The 21912-nt window shown below is 48.1% G+C and overlaps 3 protein-coding genes across 3 annotated transcripts in view; 1 reads left to right on the forward strand and 2 right to left on the reverse strand.

The window, feature by feature from the left end:
- Positions 1-4025, forward strand: part of LOC118223225 (amyloid-beta A4 protein-like) — a 10266-nt gene extending 6241 nt beyond the window's left edge. Inside the window, exons 3-10 of the mRNA XM_035409466.1 lie at positions 15-48; positions 192-320; positions 1057-1156; positions 1538-1738; positions 2741-2794; positions 2911-3002; positions 3281-3427; positions 3835-4025. Coding sequence (XP_035265357.1) covers positions 15-48; positions 192-320; positions 1057-1156; positions 1538-1738; positions 2741-2794; positions 2911-3002; positions 3281-3427; positions 3835-3936 — 859 coding nt within the window. The 3' untranslated portion in view covers positions 3937-4025. The remainder of the gene's footprint in view (positions 1-14; positions 49-191; positions 321-1056; positions 1157-1537; positions 1739-2740; positions 2795-2910; positions 3003-3280; positions 3428-3834) is intronic.
- Positions 4026-8283: 4258 nt separating this feature from the next.
- Positions 8284-10327, reverse strand: LOC118223592 (interleukin-17D-like). The gene is made up of 2 exons (XM_035410317.1): positions 9662-10327; positions 8284-9143 (listed from the first exon to the last, which is right to left on the reverse strand). The coding sequence occupies exons 1-2, from the start codon at positions 9955-9957 to the stop codon at positions 8822-8824; spliced, it is 618 nt and encodes a 205-aa protein (XP_035266208.1). The 5' UTR covers positions 9958-10327; the 3' UTR covers positions 8284-8821.
- Positions 10328-14593: 4266 nt separating this feature from the next.
- si:ch73-41e3.7 (uncharacterized protein LOC572312 homolog) lies at positions 14594-16749 on the reverse strand. The gene is made up of 2 exons (XM_035409467.1): positions 16363-16749; positions 14594-15763 (listed from the first exon to the last, which is right to left on the reverse strand). Exon 2 carries the CDS (start codon positions 15752-15754, stop codon positions 14594-14596), a length of 1161 nt encoding a protein of 386 aa, XP_035265358.1. The 5' UTR covers positions 15755-15763; positions 16363-16749.
- Positions 16750-21912: the final 5163 nt, after the last annotated feature.

Below are 21912 nucleotides of genomic sequence, written 5' to 3' on the forward strand. Positions count from 1 at the left end.
CCCCCCACACTGAGCTACCTCACCTCTCTACAGGCAGACCCCCCCAGGGTAAAATACCCCCCCCCCCACACTGAGCTACCTCACCTCCCTACAGGCAGACCCCCCCAGGATCGCACACACCATCCTCACCTCTCTCTCTTTTACTGTCGCTTTATCTCTCTCTCTCTCTCTCTCTCCCCGTTGCGTTCCAGCCCCGCCATGTCTTCATGCTGCTGAAGAAGTACGTTCGTGCGGAGCAGAAGGACAGACAGCACACCCTCAAACACTTTGAGCACGTGCGCATGGTGGACCCCAAAAAGGCCGCTCAGATCCGCCCCCAGGTACCCCCCAAATCCTGCCTCCACCGCCTGATCTGTTCAACCACATACAGGCTGACTTACTTCCTAAACATAACAGACAGCACATACAGAACGTACATACTGACAGCAGATACAGACAGAAGATACAGACCTTACATAGACAGCAGATACAGACCTCACACACAGACAGCAGATACAGACCTCACACACAGACAGCAGATACAGACCTTACATAGACAGCAGATACAGACCTCACATACTGACAGCAGATACAGACTGCACATACTGACCACTTATACAGAATACATAGAGATCGTACACACAGACCGCACATACACAGCAGATACAGACCACTCACACAGACCACATAGAGATTGTACACACAGACCGCACACACACAGCAGATACAGACCGCAGATACAGACCACTCATACAGACCACATAAAGATCGTACACACTGACCGCACATACACAGCAGATACAGACCACATAGAGATCGTACACACAGACCGCACACACACAGTAGATACAGACCGCGGGTGTAGATGCACCACTGGCCTCTCTGAGGGGAGTGGCGGTAGATCTGTTTCTCCACTCATTCATGTGGTCCATCATGCTTTTGGGATTTAGCGTGAGCTTGGCGGTGTGTGAGCGTCTGTATTTTCTTACTGCTGTGACAACGTAACAGAGGCCATGTGATTATACCTCCTGTGGTGTGGGTTTGTGTGGATCTGTGACCTCTGACCTATGACCCCAGGTTCTGACCCACCTCAGAGTGATAGAGGAGAGGATGAACCAGTCGCTGGGGCTGCTGTACAAGGTGCCGGGGGTCTCTGATCAGATCCACGACCAAGTTGGTGAGTCCACCCCCCCCCCCCACCCCCCAGTCCTCTTATTGTTCGTCTCTGCCCCCTCGCTCCCTCATAATGGGGTCCCCCTACCCCAAATCTCACCAACTCCACCCCTTCAACATCTGTACTTCCAGACCCCACCCACCTGCACTGATTGGCTCAAACTACCTGCATTACTGCACATTTTCTTCTCATACTGGTGTCCCCCCCTCTCTCCCTCTCCCCCCCTCTCTCTCTGTATCTCGCACCCCTCTCTCTCCCTCTCCCTCTCCCTCTCTCCTCACTCTGCCCCTCTCCCTCTCTCCCTCTCTCTCTCCTCACTCTGCCCCTCTCCCTCTCTCTCCCCCTCTCCCTCCCTCTCTCCCTCCCCCCCCCCCCCCCTTGCAGAGGAGCTGATGAGGAGGGAGCAGACCGGCGTGTCCCAGCAGGTGTCCTCTCTGCAGAGTGACGTACGGGTCAGTTACGGTAATGACGCTCTGATGCCCGACCTGCCGGACAGCACCGCCGCGGTGGACCTCCTGCTGCCTGAGGAGGGGCGGGGCTTCATCCACCCCGAGAGCTTTGGCCAGGCCAACACCCAGAACCATGGTGTGTGCTCACTGTACACTATGCACTATGCACTATACTCACTATACACAATACACTATGCACTGTGCACACTATACACTATGCAGTGTGCACTATACACACTATACACTAGACTCACTGTACACTATACACTGTACACACTATACACTGTGCACTATACACACTATACACTATACACTGTGCACTACACACTATACACTGTGCACTATACACTATACACTGTGCACTACACACTATACACTATGCACTATACACTGTTCACTATACACTAGACTCACTGTGCACTGGATACACTATACTCACTATACACAATACACTGTTCAGTATACACTACACTATGCACTGTGCACTGTACACACTATACACTGCACTATACACACTATACACTATGCACTGTGCACTATACTCACTATACACAATACACTATGCACTGTACACTGTGCACTATACACACAATACACTATACACTGCACTATACACACTATACACTACACTAGACCCACTGTGCACTGTATACACTATACTCACTATACACAATACACTGTGCACTATACACACAATACACTATACACTGTGCACTATACACACTATACACTATACACTAGACTCACTGTGCACTATACACTATACTCACTATACACAATAAACTATGCACTATACACACTATACACAATACACTATACAGTGTGCACCATACACACTATAGACTATACACACTACACTATGCACTATACACACTATACGCTATACACTGTGCACCATATACACTATACACACTATACACAATACACTGTGCACTATACACACGATACACAATACAATATACACACACAATACACTATATACACACAGGGTCTTAATATGAATTTCTTCTGTGCATATAGACCTGTGTAACTATCACATAAAGGTGTTTAAGTTTCTGTGAATAAGAATATCTGCTAAATACCTAAAATGTAAATGTAAACTGTTTCCCACTCCTTCCCCTACTCTCTCTCTCTCCAGTTGAACCTGTAGATGTGCGTCCTGCCCCAGACAGGGGACTTCCCACAAGGCCAGGTGTGTGTGAGAGTGTGAGTGAGAGAGCGTGAGAGTGTGTGTGCATCTGTCTGTGTCTCAATCTCACCCCCCCCCCTCTCTCTCTCTCTCTCTCTCTCTCTCTTCATCTCTCTCAGGCTCTGGACTGAAGTTTGGAGAGATTCCTGAGCTCAGAATGGAGACTGAGGAGAGACACAGTGCTGGATATGAGGTTCATCATCAAAAACTGGTATAAACCATATATGCATACAATATACACACTGCTCTACATATACCACACATACAGTGTACACACTGCTCTATATATACCACACACACAGTATACACACCTGTATGCATATGTGGTAAATGTGCTGTATATATATATATACATCATACATAGTGTTCACTCACTGTACATATATACTGTATATCGCACATGCATAAAATATCCACTAAATACATGTACTACATGCGTACAGTACACTCTACAGTCTCAGATGATTGACAGGTGTGTGTTTGTTCCAGGTATTCTTTGCCGAGGACGTGGGCTCCAATAAGGGCGCCATCATTGGGCTGATGGTGGGCGGGGTCGTCATAGCAACTGTAATCGTCATCACCCTGGTGATGTTGAGGAAGAAGCAGTACACTTCCATTCACCATGGAGTGATAGAGGTGAGGGAAGAGAGGGGGATGGGGAGGGAGGAGAGAGGGGGAGAGGGGACTGGGGAGAGAGGGAGGGAGGAGGGCGAGAGAGATGACGGGGTAACCACTGTGTGCTTTGTAAATGTGGTGGCGTTGGGGTAACAGGCGTGTGTAATATTGGGGTACCCACTGGGTTTAATGTTGGGGTAACAGCTGAGTGTAATATTGGGGTACCTGCTGGGTTTGGTGTTGGGGTAACAGGCGTGTGTAATATTGGGGTACCTGCTGGGTTTGGTGTTGGGGTAACAGGCGTGTGTAATATTGGGGTACCTGCTGGGTTTAATGTTGGGGTAACAGGCGTGTGTAATATTGGGGTACCTGCTGGGTTTAATGTTGGGGTAACAGGCGTGTGTAATATTGGGGTGTTTGGTTCTCAGGTGGATGCCGCGGTCACCCCAGAGGAGCGCCACCTGTCTAAGATGCAGCAGAACGGCTATGAGAACCCCACCTACAAGTTCTTTGAGCAGATGCACAACTGAGACCCTGCCCCTCAGCCCGTAACCCCGCCCCTTACCCTGTAACCCCGCCCCTTACCTCGTGACCCCACCCCTTACCCTGTAACCCCGCCCCTTACCCTGTAACCCTGCCCCTTACCCTGTAACCCTGCCCCTCAGCCCGTAACCCTGCCCCTCAGCCCGTAACCCCGCCCCTTACCCCATGACCCCACCCCTTACCCTGTAACCCTGCCCCTTACCCGTAACCCCGCCCCTCAGCCCATAACCCCACCCCTTACCCTGTAACCCTGCCCCTCAGCCCGTAACCCCACCCCTTACCCTGTAACCCCACCCCTTAGTCTGTAACCCCGCCCTCATCACATTACTACACCCCTCACCCCAGAACCCCTACCCTCTCCCCATAACCCCACCCCTCATCCAATTACCTCATCCCCAATACCGTTCCCCATCCCTGTACACACCCCGTTCCCCGAGACCTAAACAGGACAGTGTGGGTCGGGCTGACACCACAGACCCCTGCAGCTTTCCCCATTACCATGACAATGAGCATGGCGTCTAGCTGACTGTAGATGTGCTGGTTCCTCTCTTTCTCAGCCAGCGTGTTCGTTGGGATGGTTTAGTCAATCCAAGGGGGCCTGTGCCCATACTGGCGTATTTGAGAAATTTGGGCAGCTGGTCCAGCTGCGGTTTGGCTCTGGTCCAGCTCTAGTCCGGTTCTGGTCCAGCTCTAGTCCGGTTCTGGTCCGGCCCGGTACCTGCAGTCTCCCCGTTTGTCTGTTTGTCTGTCTGTGGATCTGTCCCCCCACACTGTCCAGCTCTGCCCCCAAACCTACACACTAGTGTCCCCCCCGCAGCACAGGGGGGTCAAAGTTCAGCGTCAATACCCCCCCATCCCCCACCCCCCCGTGCTTTCCGATGACAGCTGTGCTGTGTTTGACCACACAAGGTTCTTAATGGGAAATAATAATGATAATATTATTAAGTATGATGATGATGATGTAATTCTTCTCTTGAGCTTTTTTAATTTTATGCTGTTGTTTTGGGTTTTGTTTTCCAAAAAATATTACAAAATTGAAAAAAATTACACATACAAAAGGTAAAGTGGAAAATATATTTTTTTGTTTCTTGTTTTTGCGTGTAATGTATTGAATTAGTGGCAGAGACTAGCTGTACCTGTTTTAGTGCATGATAATGACTACAAAAAAAAGATTTTTGTTCTGCTACTTGGACTGGTCCTTTCTCAAGTGGAGTGTGTAATTTAGCAGGATTGTAAATTTAGTATATTGTGGTCACGTGATTTAAACAAAAACAGAATGTGGTCTGCAGCCTATTGTTACCATGAAGACATACTTTAAATGAAATTGATGATGCATTTGTTTGTTTTTTCAGTCATGCCATGCCCTCATCTAGTGGCCAGACGAGATATTGCAGGGGATTGATAGCTGTAGATCTGTAACATTATTTAAAATTTCAATGTAAATTTTTTTTGGTTTACTATGCATTTTCAGTATACATTATTTAGAGGGTCTGTACTTTTTTTTACCATGTTGCTTTACTGGGTTGGGAGGGTGGGAGTGAGGGTTTGTGGGGTGCAGTGGATTTAACTCTGAACGTTTAGCTGCAGTGTCGTCTTTGCAGATTTCCTGTGTGAAGGGAAAAGGCATTTGTGATATTTAGGGGGGCTAAAAAGTCATTACAGTCATACCTCCTTTGCTGTTTCCCTTTCTCTCTCTCTATCTCTCTCTCTCTCTGCTGCCCTGAGTGTCTCTCTGCCCCTCCCTCTCTCTCTCTCTCTCTCTGCTGCCCTGAGTGTCTCTCTGCCCCTCCCTCTCTCTCTCTCTCTCTCTGCTGCCCTGAGTGTCTCTCACCATGCTCCAGTGCTGCAGTGCTGGCCATGCTCCAGTGCTGCAGTGCTGGCCATGCTCCAGTGCTGCAGTGCTGGTCATGCTCCAGTGCTGCAGTGCTGCAGTGTTGCAGTGCTGGTCATGCTCCAGTGCTCCAGTGCTGCAGTGCTGGTCATGCTCCAGTGCTGCAGTGCTGCAGTGCTGGTCATGCTCCAGTGCTCCACTGCTGGTCATGCTCCAGTGTTCCAGTGCTGCAGTGCTGGTCATGCTGCTGGTCATGCTCCAGTGCTGCAGTGCTGGTCATGCTCCAGTGCTCCAGTGCTGCAGTGCTGGTCATGCTCCAGTGCTCCAGTGCTCCAGTGCTGGTCATGCTCCAGTGCTCCAGTGCTCCAGTGCTGGTCATGCTCCAGTGCTCCAGTGCTCCAGTGCTCCAGTGCTGGTCATGCTGTGCTTTTCTTTCAGTGACTCTGTCTGTCGCTCATCAGCACACAGCAGAATGCACCAGAGAGAAGCTGCTGAGGCCTGATCCATGGTGGGGTTAGGGTTAGGGTTATACCTGCTCTGGGCTGCAGGGCAAATTTATCTACCCTGGGGAGTGGGGGAAAACCAAATCAAATTTCCTTATAGTTTACACATAACCGTCATGCGATTTGTGTCAATCAAAAGATAACACTACCTCAAAATATAATTATTATTATTAATTTATTTTGCACGAAAATTCAGAGACTCGAGAGAAGTGAAACACCTCACCCCCCGCCCCCCTTCACCCTCATCCTCGCCCCACTCCCTGCCCCCTGGCTGGCTTGGGAGGTATTTTAGGAGCTGAGGGGTCAGTGCAGATGGCAATGGTCACACTGCCCACCCTCCCCCCGCCACTGATGCAGATCCTCCCTACACACTTTCCCTCTGACCTAAGGTGTGTGTGTGTGTGTGTGTGTGTGTGTGTGTGCAGGGGGTTCATATGGGAGTGCTGCAGCTGTTCAGTTTGACCCTGAAACATGCACCACTTTCTCTGAATGTGATTTGTTGATTTATTGTTAAAATACTTTTGCTGACATTTATTACTGTCACCATGGAAATTACTATTCTGTCGCTAAGCTACACTCCTCACCCAAAACCCGAGGGGGCGTGTCTTACTTCTTGGGCAGCGAGTCGGAGTGTAAGAATGAGCAGGCCTTTCTCCATGGGGGGGGTCTGAACTGCACCACTGGGATGACCGAAGGGGGGGGGGGGGGGCAAGCAGGGGGTGTGGTGCAGTGCAAATATTGAGGGGGTATTAATTGGGTAGTTCAGTTTCTAGAGTTTTCTTTTAATATTGTTTCGTGTTCTGATTGGTCCAGGCTGTATTTGTGCCGTTGAGGATAAGCTGCTTCATCTTTAAATAGTTTGTCAGCGTAGCTGAAATGCTCGTCTGTTTTATAACCACAGCTACAGTTTCAGTTTGCCAGTAGCTTGGCTAACATTAGACCTGCATGAACACTGGAACGAGCTTGCGCCAATGATGGACTGAGAAGGGAACAAATACAGGTACAAAATAACATTTTAAAATTATGAATAAATGCTAGAAGATGAATGTGTTCATTCGTATAGCCTGTGAAAACACAAGGATGCTGTACAACCTGCTTTGGAGGTATTAGAAATGTGTTTTTTTGCTTTACACCAAATGTCTGTTGATGCCCCTTTAGTAGCCAGTGTAAAGCTGTGGTCAACAGAAAGTCTAAATTATCCTAATATGGCGCACCAAACTATCTGGGGCCAATCAAAAACATGAAGTGATGTTTCTTTTAAAACTCCAGAAAATGAACTGTCCCTTTAATTGGGGTGGTAATGGTGCACCTCCTGTGGTGGGCAGCAGAGGGCAGTAGAGACAGCAGGGTTTCTCCATCTGTGATTTTTTTCCTTTTCTGTGTAACTGTACAAACTGCGGAAGGCTTTCTACACTATTCCATAAATAAAATTTTAAATGTACAGTCTCTGGGCTGAAGTGTGGGGATCTGTGGGTGAGTGCGACCCTCTCATTGGGGATTACTTTCGTCTTCACTGGGTGCAGTCTCCACAGCACCACCTGCTGGTCACTATAACTTTTCATTTTAATTAGATCACATTACCCCATTCACCTCTTTACACTGATAGGTATTCATGCAGCTTGGGCTCAGAAGCTAAAGCCAGAGACCTCAGTGTCTTACAGATCTGTTGGATTCAGATCCATCATTTTTTGCTATAATATAATAATACCTTTTATTTATATAGCATTTTGCAAGCATAGAGTACAAAGTGCTTTCCAAAGCAGATAAAAAATAAGGTTTAAAATTACAACACAGGGTACAATGATTGTGTTTGTCCCCCATTGCACACGGATAGATAGACAGACAGGTAGGCAGACAGACAGAGGCATCTGATAGCTTGACCTAGTATCATATTTTGTTGCCATATGCAATGAAAATTTTCAAAATACAAAAAAGGAATGCAGTCAGCCACACCACCGAATGTCCCCACACCACTACAAAGGCAAAACGAGACTGGGAAATATAGCATATTTCATAACTTTTTTTATTTTTGAAAAATACAAATATCAAAGTTTACAAAGTTATGAGAGTCATACAAATTTCATAATTGAGGGGTATGGCTGTATCACAATTCCCACAAAATAGTGATACCTATGAAAAAGCCTACAGAATACATACATATCTATTATAAACACAAGAGGAAAAATAGGTATTGATTAATAAATATTGAAAGTCCTTCTCACGCAATCCGAATTTGTTTCCGAGTTAATTTTGTGGCACAATATAATATCCCTCCCTCCCCCGCACTCAGCGCAGAGTCCTAACCTGAGAAGTTGTGATGTTATGACCACAGGTTTTCAGCAGATGGCAGTATTTGCTTTATGGTTGAGAAACTAATTTGAAATGCAGGTCATGTCTTGGACTCTCGACTTATCCGGTGGTGAGAATTTTGGAGTCGTACCTATTTCTCTGTCTCGATGCCATTGAACTCCGCCCCGTTCTCGATCAATTCAAATGAACAGGTCCGTTCAGGAGCGAGCTGTGAGGAGCGCGTGTCGCCTAGCGGGCCGAGCGGTTGTGCGGTTTGCTCCGCGCGCCGGTTCTCCGCTCCTCCCCCTCCCGGCTCTGGTTTCTGGCCACGGGGCGCTCATCCAGGAGCGGCACGCAGGTGCAGCCCACGGCGATGGAGACGTAGCGCTCCACGTAGGTGTGGCGGCCGCCGGCGCAGGTGCCGGCGCGGCGCAGGATGGCGGTGGGCATGTAGACGGGGGCGCTGCGGTGGCGCACGCTCTCCTCGCCGCGCGGGCCGAGCAGGCAGCCCTGGCACAGGCAGTACGCCTCCGGGATGAAGCGGGGGTACCGCGCGGGGTCGTGGGTTATTCTGCAGACAGCAAGGAGCGGTTACATCGGCGACTCCTCAACCCCCCCCCTCCCCCCCCCCCTCGGGGACCCCCCAGCCGAGCCCATCCGGGTATTTGGTGTGTTCCACCTCAAGCTCACCTGATACAACGCATCTGAGGTCCTTGCTCAGCTGGCGCGAATGTGCTTATTAAGATGGAACACATCAAGTACCTGGATCTCACTAGAGCAGTGGTCTTTTGTATTGGCTCTGTACTCCAGCACATTGGATTTGAAATGAAACAATGAATGCAGTGGTCCATGCAGGAATTACTGCCTTCAAGGTGGACATTTTTGCATTTTAGGTTTTCAATATATAACTTGCAGATGGGGTGGGGGTGGATGTTTTTACGCCCCCTCTCTGCAACTTATATATTGAAAACCAAAAAAGTCCTCCTTTTAGAAGTACAGTGCGCTGTAATATGTGAAGAACACACTTTTTTCATGAAGAGCCGTCATCTTATCGCCAGACACGGTGCGTCTGCAGATCGCTGCGCTTACCTGTACGCCCAGGGGGAGATGCTGAGCACGTTGACGGGCGCCCTGGACTTGCTGCTTGGGCTCGCGCGACCCGCTGACGGGCAGGTGAGGTTTCCGCTCTCCGCGGGCTCGAGCTGAAGTGTGTGGTGGAAGGCGCTGAGGACGCCGACCGAGAGCCGACCGAACATTTGCTCAAGGATCTCTTCCGGTAAGTCCAGGCACGGACGGGCGCGCGGCGGCTTCTTGACCACCTTCGGTCCCGTGGTGACCTCGCCGCACAGCAGCGCGAGAAGCGCCAGTTGGACGCAACCTAGCATCGTTAGCTCTGGGTCACGGACAGTCACGGACAGAGTTGGCTATCCGTACCGCCAGATAAATTAAACAAAATGATCGAAATTTCTCTTTAATTGTTTGCGCAATAGACTGTGTTTTAAACTATTTCCTCAAAGCAATTCCAGTAGCATTACATAAAAGCAAAACGAATTAATATAAGTTATCCTTCCCCTAAGCTCAGCTAGCCACAGAATGCGTTTTTCTTGTAGCGGCTTCCTTACTGTCGTTAGTAACGCGCAGGTCCGATTATTGCAATAACACGAAAATATCTGGGAACCGTGTTAAAATTCAACATTGATATGGCTCGCGCTTTTTGGGAGCTTTCCTGGATTCTTAAGTGCGCCTGTAGCCAATTTTTTGAATATTTCCGCGCGTGCACAGTATTGCTTCGGGGCCAGGGGTATTAGATGCAGATTTAGGGACTGAGACGTTTTTTTGAAAGTGTCAGTTTTATTCCTGTTATTTACTGCGTTCTTTCAGCTGCAGGAGTTCATAGCTGGTAGGAGAGTAGCGTAGCTGGTGTTTGTTCCTTTTCAAGGCAGAAATAGAATTTTTTTTTTCCTGAAAAGTTTATTTACAAACTGAGCTCAGAGAATGTAATCAGCTCTTAAGAATAATAATGGCTAGCATTTATGTTGTTCTTTTCTCAAATTAAAAGCTTTTCACAGTGAAGAGGGGGAAACTCTATTGCACCAGAACACTCACCACACATCAGCTGAGGCGAAGATGGAGAGAACAGTTTTTCACCAATTAAACTGGGAGATGATTAGGTGGCAGGTTGAGAGAGCCAGGTTGGGAATTTCGCCAAGACGCCAGGGAACCTCTTACTCTTTGCAATGAGTGTTGTGGGATCTTTAATGGCCACAGTGAGTCAGGACCTCGGTTTAACCTCTCATCCAGAAGATGGCATGTCCTACTGCACAGTGACCCCACCACTGCCCTGGGGTTCATTTGACCAGAGGGAAGATCACCCCTTGCTGGTGCACCAACTCCACTTCCAGCTCCAACTTTATTTTCCCCTGGAAGGCTTCAGTCCAAGTACTGACCAGAGCCCACTCCTGCTGAGCTTCAGCCAATCGGTGGAATGGCTGCTGGACTCCAGCAAAAGCACTATTTCGATTTATCGTTGGTTGCCGCGGGGACGCTGAATTCGCAGCAATCACTGCTGTGCAGATGTTGGATGTCCCAACATCTGGAGTCAGGTAGCCATGGCAACAGAACCGGGTGCTGTAAACAGGAAGGACTGGAGGGCCATGGAATCCTGGCTCTGGAAGAAGGGGGGAGGCCCTCGGACTGAGGGGGGGGAAGAGAAATATTCTGGATATTTCCAGAAGATCATAAGGACACACACACTGTTAGTGTGCTCTGGCCAATCAACAAGCAAAGTTTGCTTTCTGTGTGACTTCTCTCTTTCTGATACCAGCCAGCCTGGGCCAACACCAGCGCCACTGCCGCTCCTCACTCACACCCCCACACCCCCACCCCAATGACAGGCACAATAAAAGGACTTTTTATTGTATTTTCTAAATTAAAACATTTGTCGAGATGTATTGTAGATCTATCCTCAGCTGTTTAAACCTGAATGTGAACAGAAGTCAGGATAAGAATGCCTCCCTGTACCCCCCAGTCCCCCAGTCGCTCAGATTAGGGTGTTTGTGGGGAAATCGGCGAGATGCCACTCAAGCCAAACTTTGGGAGGGGGAGGGGGAGGGGGGGGGGGGGGGGGGAGGTGATGACAGCAGATGGGGCTGAGGAGAGGGAAGGGGAGAGAGGAAAGGGGGAAGAGAAGGGAAAGAGAGAAAACAGCTTTTACTTTTGGGAGATAAAAAAGAAAAATGTGTTTATTGGAAGTACATAATAACAGTGACTGTGTGTGTGCTGTTGGACTCCTCTGATGCAATGTGTGGCGTCTCTTAGCAACGCTGGGAGCTGGCAGCGCAGTGTGAGCTCAGTATTTATCACACACAGAGGTGTGTACTGAGGACAGGGGTCAGCCCCTGGGCCTCAAACACTCTGACCCATTCCCATGCAATGGGCAATAGGGAGTGCACAAACACACACAGCACACACACAAACACACACACACATGCACAGCACTCATACACAGAAGCATGCACACACACAGCACACACAAACCCACATGCACATACATGTGCACAGAAGCATGCACACACAGCACACGCACACGTGCGCAGCACACACACACACACGCACACACGCACACGCACTCATGCACAGGAGCACACACACACACGCACACACACACACTCATGCACAGGAGCACACACACACACACATACGCACACACACACTCACTCACTCACTCATGCACAGAAGCACACACACGCACACACACTCACTCACTCATGCACAGGAACACACACACACACACGCACACACTCACTCACGCACAGAAGGACGCATTCATGGTGGCGTGTTGGTGTGATGCCTGGCTGCTGAATTCCACAGGCAGGCTACGCTTCGCTCTCTGGGTCACAGCGCAAAACCTTTCTCACCGTTTGTATCCTGTCCACAGTTTCATTCTAGTAACCTTTCTCACCGTTTGTATCCTGTCCACAGTTTCATTCTAGTAACCTTTCTCACCGTTTGTATCCTGTCCACAGTTTCATTCTAGTAACCTTTCTCACCGTTTGTATCCTGTCCACAGTTTCATTCTAGTAACCTTTCTCACCGTTTGTATCCTGTCCACAGTTTCATTCTAGTAACCTTTCTCACTGTTTGTATCCTGTCCGCAGTTTCATTCTAGTTTCATTTCTTTCTTTCCAGATTTGTGGTGTTCGAGTCTTTTCAAGCTACAGTTAGCGGTGGATTAGAGTCAGCAGTCATGAGTCACAGAGAGTAGTTAATGCGCTACAGTGAGAGCTGACGGGCTAAAGTCTGTTATTAATGAACTGAGCTGAAAGGGATGGCAGCTGTACGGGGATGTGTAATGTGATTGGCTAGCATGTGAGCAACGAGGCTCCACTGACCTCATGCGGAGGGACTATGTAAACACAGTTGAGAAAACCTCTGTGCAGAAAATGGTGGCCCTGTTTATGAGTGTATTAATGTTGCACAACCTGTCACTTCCCTCTCCCAGTCTGTGCTGAGCCTCTGTAATTGAACACCAGGCTTTACTCCTTTACTCCTCCTTTGCTTCTTACGCTGTGTGTCAGGGCTGCCCAACCACATCCCTGGAGATCTGGCGTCCTGCAATGTTTCATTTCAACCCCAATTTGGCACACCTGATTCTGCTAATTAGCTGCTCAACGAGATGTCTAGCTGTTGAACGAGATGTACTTTTATAGGATTGGTGTGAAAACCTGCAGGACGGTAGATCTCCAGGAGCAGGGTTGGGCAGCCCTGCTGTGTGTGATTGACAGGTTTTCTATGTACAATTTTATGATTGAAAAACAGACCGTATTTATGGGGTAGCATCCAAAATGAGCCCTGGTCTCTGGGCTCAGGGAGGCTTTCTGTGTGAAAAGAGTATTCAGTGGAACTGCAGCGTCTCTACAGTGATGTGTTGCCTGCAAACAGCATCTGGATATTCAGTTCTCAGGTTTTTTTTGTTTTTTTTTCAGAAAGGCCACGAATAGCAGTGGAAAATGTGACAGTGAAAATAAAAACAGGAAGCGGCCTCCTGGAGATGTGCTGGATGTCACTCACTATTGAACACACTGCTCCTCACTACTGAACACACTGCTGCTCACTGCTCCTCACTGCTGCTCACTGCTGCTCACTGCTCTTCACTGCGGAACACACTACTGAACACACTGCTCCTCACTGCTGCTCACTGCTCCTCACTACTGAATACACTGCTCCTCACTTCTCCTCACTGTTGAACACACTGCTGAACACACTGCTCCTCACTACTGAACACACTGCCCCTCACTACTGAATACACTGCTGAACACACTGCTCCTCACTTCTCACTATTGAACACACTGCCCCTCACTACTGAACACACTGCTGAACACACTGCCCCTCACTACTGAATACACTGCTGAACACACTGCTCCTCACTTCTCACTATTGACCACACTGCTCCTCAATGCTCCTGACTACTGAACACACTGCTGAACACACTGTTCATCACTACTGAACACACTGCTGAACAAACTGTTCATCACTACTGAACACACTGCTGCTCCCTGTTGAAATAAAACAAAATACTGGCAAGAACTTATACTTTCTGAACCTGGATTTTCCACCTGTACACCTGAGTGACAGTCAGAACTTGAAACCTGTTCTGCAGGAATGAAACCTCTGTGTGTTTTAATTTCAGCCGTACGGCTACAACACAAATCTGAGAAAACACAAGTTCAGATGCCATTAAGTATTTTAATGAATTGTAATTCAAGTTCAATTTCCAAAAAAAAAAAAAAAAAAAACAATCTTATTGAGCATAACTGATACAGAGAGAAAAAAAGCTACACATTTACAATTCCTGTGAGCAAGAGAGATACATTCTGTACAAAAACTCAGCTCAGAGGGACAGGATGCTATATTGGAGATGTTTAAATACACAGGTGCTCCACCAGTCCCATTCTGATTGGTCCCTAAGCTTCCACTGGCTCAAGTGCATTGGATGGTTGAGTGAGACATCTCTCCCACTGGCTAGATCTGGTTGGCGTTAGCGTGCTGAGGCCTGGCCCCTCCCCCAGGAGGCCGGCTCTTGCTGCGGGTGATGATGCCGAAGGGCGGGGGCTTGGACCGCAGCGCCTTGGTGACGTAGCGGAACACGGCATCCATGCAGGACGCGGGGGCGCTGTGGCGGTCCAGCGTCCCGGCGGAGAGCTGGGGGCAGTCGGCCTTCAGCGAGCCCACGGAGCGGTTCGCGGGCTTGGAGCTCAGCACCCACTTCCTGGAGTGGGCCTTCAGCCAATCGCGCGCGGCTCCGCCCAGCGGCTGGTGCCACAGGTTGTGGGCGGAGTCGATGAAGGCCACCGCGCACACCCGCCGCTGCAGCTCCTGCGGTCGCCGCGACAACAGGTCCACGAACGCCAGGCCGCCGTACCCGTGCGTCACCACGGCGACCTGCCCGGCCGCCGCCCCCGCCAGCAGGCCGTCCCAGGCGTGGCGCACGTGCTCCTCGGGCGACGCCCCGCCCTCGTTGGGGTTGAGCAGGGCCACGCCCCAGCGCTCCTGCAGCGCCCGCTGCACGTAGGGGATCTGGCTGCCCGCCCCCACCCCGTCCCGCGCGATGCCCTGCCAGCTCCACTGCCCGCTGCGCACCGTGCCCCGGTCCTGCACCAGCACCAGCAGCGGCCTGCTGCTCGCCAGCGCCCCCTGGCTCAGGAAGACGGGCGCGCGGCCGGGCGGGGGCAGGGCGACTCGGCGCAGGCCGCACTGCTCCTCCAGGAGGCGGTACACGTGCTGGGTGATGTAGCACCCCAGCGCCTCCTGCTCCTCCTCGCGCCTCCGCGACCCGTCGCCCCTCCGGAAGCGGAAGAGGAAGGGCTCCCGCGTGTCCCAGCGCACCAGGCGCCCCTCGCCGTCGAAGCGGTAATGGAACCCTAGAGGAGCGTCTGAGCCCGTGCCACCATCCAACTCCTTCTCCCCACTCCTCCTGCCATCCAGCACCTCCCTGCTCCTCCTGCCATCCAGCACCTCCCTGCTCCTCCTGTCATCTAGCTCCTCCCTGCTCCTCCAGTCATCCAGCACCTCCCTGCTCCTCCTGTCATCCAGCACCTCCATGGTCCTCCTGCTGTCCAGCACCTCCCTGCTCCTCCTGCCATTGAGCACCTCCACGGTCCTCCTGCTGTCCAGCACCTCCATCCTGGAGCCCTGCAGGTGAGAAACACAACATCTGACCCCGCCAAAGCTGCCACAAGTACAGGCGTCCCAATCTGGTGTTTCAAAATAGTTCCATAAAACTGAAAATTATGACACTTGCGGGCTCTTTCTAGTGACCATGCAGGGATGGGTGAGTCAGGCTGAGCCAGGCCACCTACACAGTATCCAGGCCCCACCTGTTTGTCTTGGCTGAAGCACCACCGCCAGCTGTGAATGCCCACCTAGGAAGGTCTGGCCCACCTAGTTCTGTGCAGGACCAGCCATAAGAGTATTTCTGGCTACCCTGCTGCTGTCTAGCTTTAGCTGGAGAACACACAAGCACAGGAAATATCTTGTAATGTAAATTATGTGCTGTTGTATAAAATGGAACCTGTGGAGGGGGCGTGCCATATTTGGGTGGAATTTTAAAAAATCTGTGGTTTAAGATCTGGGTCCGTAAAATGCCCCTTAATGCAGAACGGCCGTGTTATAAAATTGCCTCGGTACAATTCAACACTTCTTTTAAAAGGCGTGTTTTCCTCAGAAATCGCCTCTTACGATAAAATGACGGGATCGATTTGTTGGGGAAACCAATTCATATTTTAACTTACCGTCGTCGACTTGAATAAAAGTCGGGCTTTTCTTTTTGAGCACTGAAACTGAGCTGGAAATGTATGTTCGCTATGTTTCACTCGGTTGCACTTAACCGGTAGAAATACTGGCTATAATTCGAGCCTCGTTTCAAACACGCTTAAGTAGCTGAAGGTCTTGCAACCAGTCAAATTTAATTACCCCAACCCCCTCCTCATACGGTAACCAGGAAAGGGTGTGTTTATAAATTTTAAAAAACGTTAACAATGTTAACCCTACAATTAGAAGGCAATATGAAACACTGTTGAAACTTCGGGCAATGCCAAGTTGTTTGTCTTGGTCGTCTCAGGTTTAAAATTACGAATCAACATTTAATAATTAAGCTGCAGCTAAGAGAGCAGAGTAGTTTTTTTCTCTGCAGCAGATAAACATCTGTGAGGGGTGGGTCATTTCTCTCTCTCGCTCTCTCTCTCTCTCTCTCTCTCTCTCTCTCTCTCTCTCTCTCTCTCACTCTCATTTTTGTGATGATATCTATTAGTACCGAACGGCGCTCGCGAAGCATTCCACTATTTAAAAGGCAAATTAGCCTTACTAAAATAATCGACTGCATAGAATTACTCAAAGAACAATCATACGATAAGCAACTATATTAGCATTACATTAACCTATTAACGAATCAGAGATCAGAGTATGTTTATTTCTTACATCGAGCATTGTACTGTGCTAAACAGTGTAAATAGTTTAGAATAAGAATATTTAATCTACACTATATGTTTCGGCTGATTAATGGCAAGACGAGGTCTGCTGAATGGCCTGTTCTCGGCATTATGTCTTCTTTAGTTCTTCTAATGATGTTGTTTGATTTCCCTTATATTGTTGTAGTCCAGCTCCAACTGACAGTTTATTTCTGTTTAATAAAGTGTTGAAGTTCCTTCCTCACTCCTTCCAGGTAACTGAGTTTAACGTTGGGGCCAAATGTTTGCGACCAGGCAAGTAATCCACATATCGATGCAGACTTCTCATCTGTGCATATTCACAATTTCAGAAATGGAATTTTGTAGTGTGTGTGTGTGTGTGTGTGTGCACATGCATGTGCCTGTGTGTGTGAGTGTGTGTATTTTGTTTGGCTCCTCAGAGATATCCCTGCGCTCATGCCTGTGCTCATGTCCCTTCTGACAGATCTCCCCTTTCAGGTAAATTCGGGGTATCACCTGTAACAACTGCGGAGATTACAGTGTAGCCTGTAAATAACCTGTGTAACAACCCCCTCCAGAGAAAGCTGGAGCATACAGACCAAACCCCCCTGCTCTCGTGAGGAATCCTGGGATTGTTTCCTGGGACCAGGAACACAGCTTCTTCACCCCTGAGACACGCAGCCTGTGAGCTTCCCGCTGTGAATCTACTGCCACCTACTGGTGTCTTCAGGAAGAACATTTAACTCAACTTGAGGAAATAATGCTCTGCAGAAGTTTTTTTTTTCTGAAGTTTATTTGAATCCATTAACTATTCGATTTTACAACATCAACAGTCAAAAATACAGTTGTTTTGAGATTTCGGTCTATACCATCAGATATAATATTAATAACCCACATGATTATGTCAAGTGTTCTTGCTTCAGAATAAAATAGGTTACACAATATTTTTAAAAAATATTTATAATGAGTTGACTTTTTAGACCATCTAGGCTTAGGATTTTACATTTTGTCCACATTACATATTACCATTAAGATATTTTACATATGTCTGAATTTACATCCATGTCATGGTTCTGTTTCTGTCTCTGTTTTTCCTTGTTGGGCCGCCAGATGGCGGCACTTCTGTTTTGTGTCCTGCTCGTTCCCCTGTTAATTGTATTATTGCTTTCAATTATTTTATTATTGTTTCTGATTGTGTCTTGTTGTTCCCACCCTGTCCTGGTTTGATTGTTAATTGTGCCCTCCTGTGTCTTGTTGGTTTTCAGTCTATTTAAGTTCTTTGTCCCCTTGACTCAGGTTCTGGTTCCTTGTGTTTGTTCCTGACTTGTATGTATCATTTTTTGTTTCTGTGTTCCTGCCTGCCTTTGAACCTGCCTGCGTTCTGCCCTGTTTCTGTTTCCTGTGTCTGCTACCCTTTGAGTGTTCTGAGTTCCTTTGTGTTTCCTGGTTTTTTTTTTTTTTTAGTTCAATAGTTATTTCCCCTTGTGGCCTTTTGTTTGTTCCAGTTTGTTTTTTTTTTTTTTGTTTTTTTTTTTGTAATAAGCAAAGTCTTCGTTTCATTTACCTTTGAGTCTCTTTTTACTCTGCGCTTGGGTCCAACCCGCCAAAACCCTGACAATCCAAGTACATTTAAGTTGCATTTAAGCATTTATCAGATGCTCTTATCCAAAGTAAAGCATGTAAGCGCAAAAATGTTTAAGCAGGACACATTACATTAGATTAATTTGGCAGATGCTTTTATCCAAAGCGACATACAGTAAGTGAATAAAGAGAGGGATTGATTAGCTATCAGGGATGGCTTGTATGAAAGGATGTGACTCACCCTGTAAGCAGCAGATATGAATGCCTGCCGTCAGAATGAATGACAGCATGAACTGTTCCGAAGGCTCAGAGTGCTTTACAGTGATGAGTGGGAACTCGCCTCGCATACCTCCAGTGTGTAGCACCCACCTGGGTGATGCAAGGCAGCCATTTTGTGCCAGAACACTCACCACACATTAGCTAACCTGGAGAGGAAGAGAGCAGTTTTTGCAGGAGTGTGAGGTTTGATAATAGACTGCAGGAGTGTGAGGTTTGATAATAGACTGCAGGAGTGTGTGTGGTTTGATAATGGCCAGGACTACAGATTTCTGTGTTATACAGACCAGCACCGGTAGCCAGTGAAGCATCTTTTTATGTTTATACGGTGTTTTAGCTGATAGGCTAATAGATGAGATTGAGCAACATCCTATTCAAGTTGGAGGGGCTTGACGGAACATGCAGGGAGAGAGCAGCAGTCGTCCGCCCGGACAGCATAAGGGCCTGTACACCCCCGCAGCTGAACAGCGCGTTACAAGGAAAATGCCAGAGTAAAAAACGTATCTGAGCGATTGCTGTAATATTATCAGTAAAAGACACGGCTACACCAAGATACGTGGCAGTGTCGGATGTGGACGTAGTTTTGCTGTCAATAGTGACTGATAGATCTGGGAGAAACCGTTGTGCGTCATCACCATAGCAACGGTAAGAAAGGACGACGTGTGGAAGGGTGTACTACTACAAAGCGAGATTACTGGGTTAGCGAGCTAATTTAAGATTTAACCCTGGGTTTTCCGTATTACAAATCGACTCACTTTAAATCGGGGGTGTATCACCATGGTAATTTACGCTACACGGCTAACCTGGTCCGGGGCAGGTTATGTTCGGGCTATCGGTTTGAAACGCATAACAGAAGCACCGCCCATTGACCAATCGGCTTCTTGGAAAAGGGCGTCCGCCTACCTGTAAGCTCTCGTCGAGCTCGTTGGTGCTTTCGCAGGGCGGAGATTATTTAGAGACCGAATTCATCCGATTTCATCCGATGTCTTTCTCTGTACACGATACAAAAAATACTTAGCGGAGGGAGTACAGTACATATGCAAGCTTCTTGAACCCTACGCTCCAGTATAATTATTGGAGAATGGCTTAAGTCCCATATTTATTAAGTTCATGAATTAACTTTGTTGTGATCACTTCGGGCAGTATTTACCCTGTATCAAGTGTAAGGTTTAGGAGCACTGGAATGGGAAGCTGCCTCGTTAGAAATAAACTGTAGGACAATTAGTGAGAGTGTGGTTCTATTCGTTGTAGTGGTACGGAAAATAAGGTCATTTTCATTTTTCGATATTTGCGATATCCGTGGGGCTCGTGGAAAGAAATTTGTTTACATTTCTCGAGAGGTTTCAAGTCAGCAACATCATGAAAACCCACACAATCAGCACAAAAATGTGCGAATCCCCCACCCCCATACACACACTTTCGCAAGCTGTGATATTCACTGTGAACTTGTTTGTTGAAACTTCATACAACTTCATACACGTTCCAGATTATGAACTCTGGGTCGACCCTGTTCTTAGATGCCTTCACACTCGAAAGTATAGATATACTATATCAGCTTTCCCCCCTGCGCGAACACGTGCGGAGGAAGACAGAGCGCTCGGAATAAGCACCACTTGCGAAAGACTGGATGCTGAAATGATCAGCTATGGTCAATTGTGAAATTTATCAAAGACCACATCCGTCAGTAAATCTTTTACAGAAAATTACAAATCGGTGGTATAAAACAATGAATTCAGACTGGTTTTGTATAGTTTTGATAAGAATAACAAGATTATTGACATCTTCCTTTTCGAATTTCTGAGAATACGCGAGCTGTGGGCTACCCGCTGTGTTGGGTGTGACGATGTTCTTTCCTTTTATTCACACATCTCCTCAAACGAGGAACTAAAATCACCGCGAAAAATAACAGATTACGGATTTAAACGAACTCTTTCTTTGCATTGACAATAATGAACTGTTTTAGACGGCAAGCTATGCGAAGGAAGTTGAATGGGGAGTTGCTGTTCTGATTGCATTGCTTGTCTGACGCTTCAGCCGGACCGCTGGGGAGTACGAATCGTACAGACGCTTCCTCTTCATCCTCAGACCCTTGAAACCAGTAATGCTTCTGGTGTCCTTTTCTGACTCAAAGCTCACTGAGTGATTCCGCTCACCTGGTGTTCTCCCAGATCTGCACCAGTCTCTGATTAGAGGGGAAGGATTGAAACCGGCAGCAGACTAGGCTACTGTTGGTCGGGAGGGCCAGGGTCGAGCGTCTCTGTGTTACAGGTTGTTTGTGCGCGCGCAGATGTTGCTCTCGAGTTGTCCCGCAGCTTCGCGGTGTATGCTGGGTTTTACTCCGTCTTTAACTGCATTTTCCTCTAGTGATTTTTCAGAATTTGATCTACTTTACCGAATCGATATGCCTATTCTCCTCAAAGAGAGATTCGGTGTGCGTGTGTGAGCATGCGCCTTTCCCGGTGTGAATATAGCGAAAGGCAAGAATAAACTCTGGAGAGGGTGCCAATCTATCGCGCGGACAATAGTTCAGCCAATGAAAGTCAAGGAAGCCATTATGAGGCTGAGACATGCGAAGAAGAAAAAACTATCAGAGACATAGAGTAGGCCACACGTGTGAGTCGTTCAAGTTATTAGAAAAACCACAAATTTTCAGATAACAGCTCTTATAGAACAGTGATCTGCAGAGGCATCTCTGAAAGCACAGTTGAAGCGGATGGGCTACAACAGCAGGAAACCACACCGAGATCTGCTCCTGTCAGCTGAAAACAGGAAGACGAGGTGAGAGTGGGCACACGATCACCAGAACTGCACGAATGAAAATTAGAAACTTGTCTCCTGGTCTGACGAATTTTGATTTCTGCCACAACATGCAGAAGGTAGGGCCAAAATTTGGCACAAAACACCACAAATCCACGGATTCAGCCTTCCGTGTTTCCGCAGTGCGGGCTAGTGGTAGTGGTGTAATGTTTTTGGGTCGGGGAATGTTTTCTTAGCACTTATTAGGGCTCATAACACTGA

This window comes from Anguilla anguilla, chromosome 3 (genome assembly GCF_013347855.1).
Source record: "Anguilla anguilla isolate fAngAng1 chromosome 3, fAngAng1.pri, whole genome shotgun sequence".
NCBI lineage: Eukaryota > Metazoa > Chordata > Actinopteri > Anguilliformes > Anguillidae > Anguilla > Anguilla anguilla.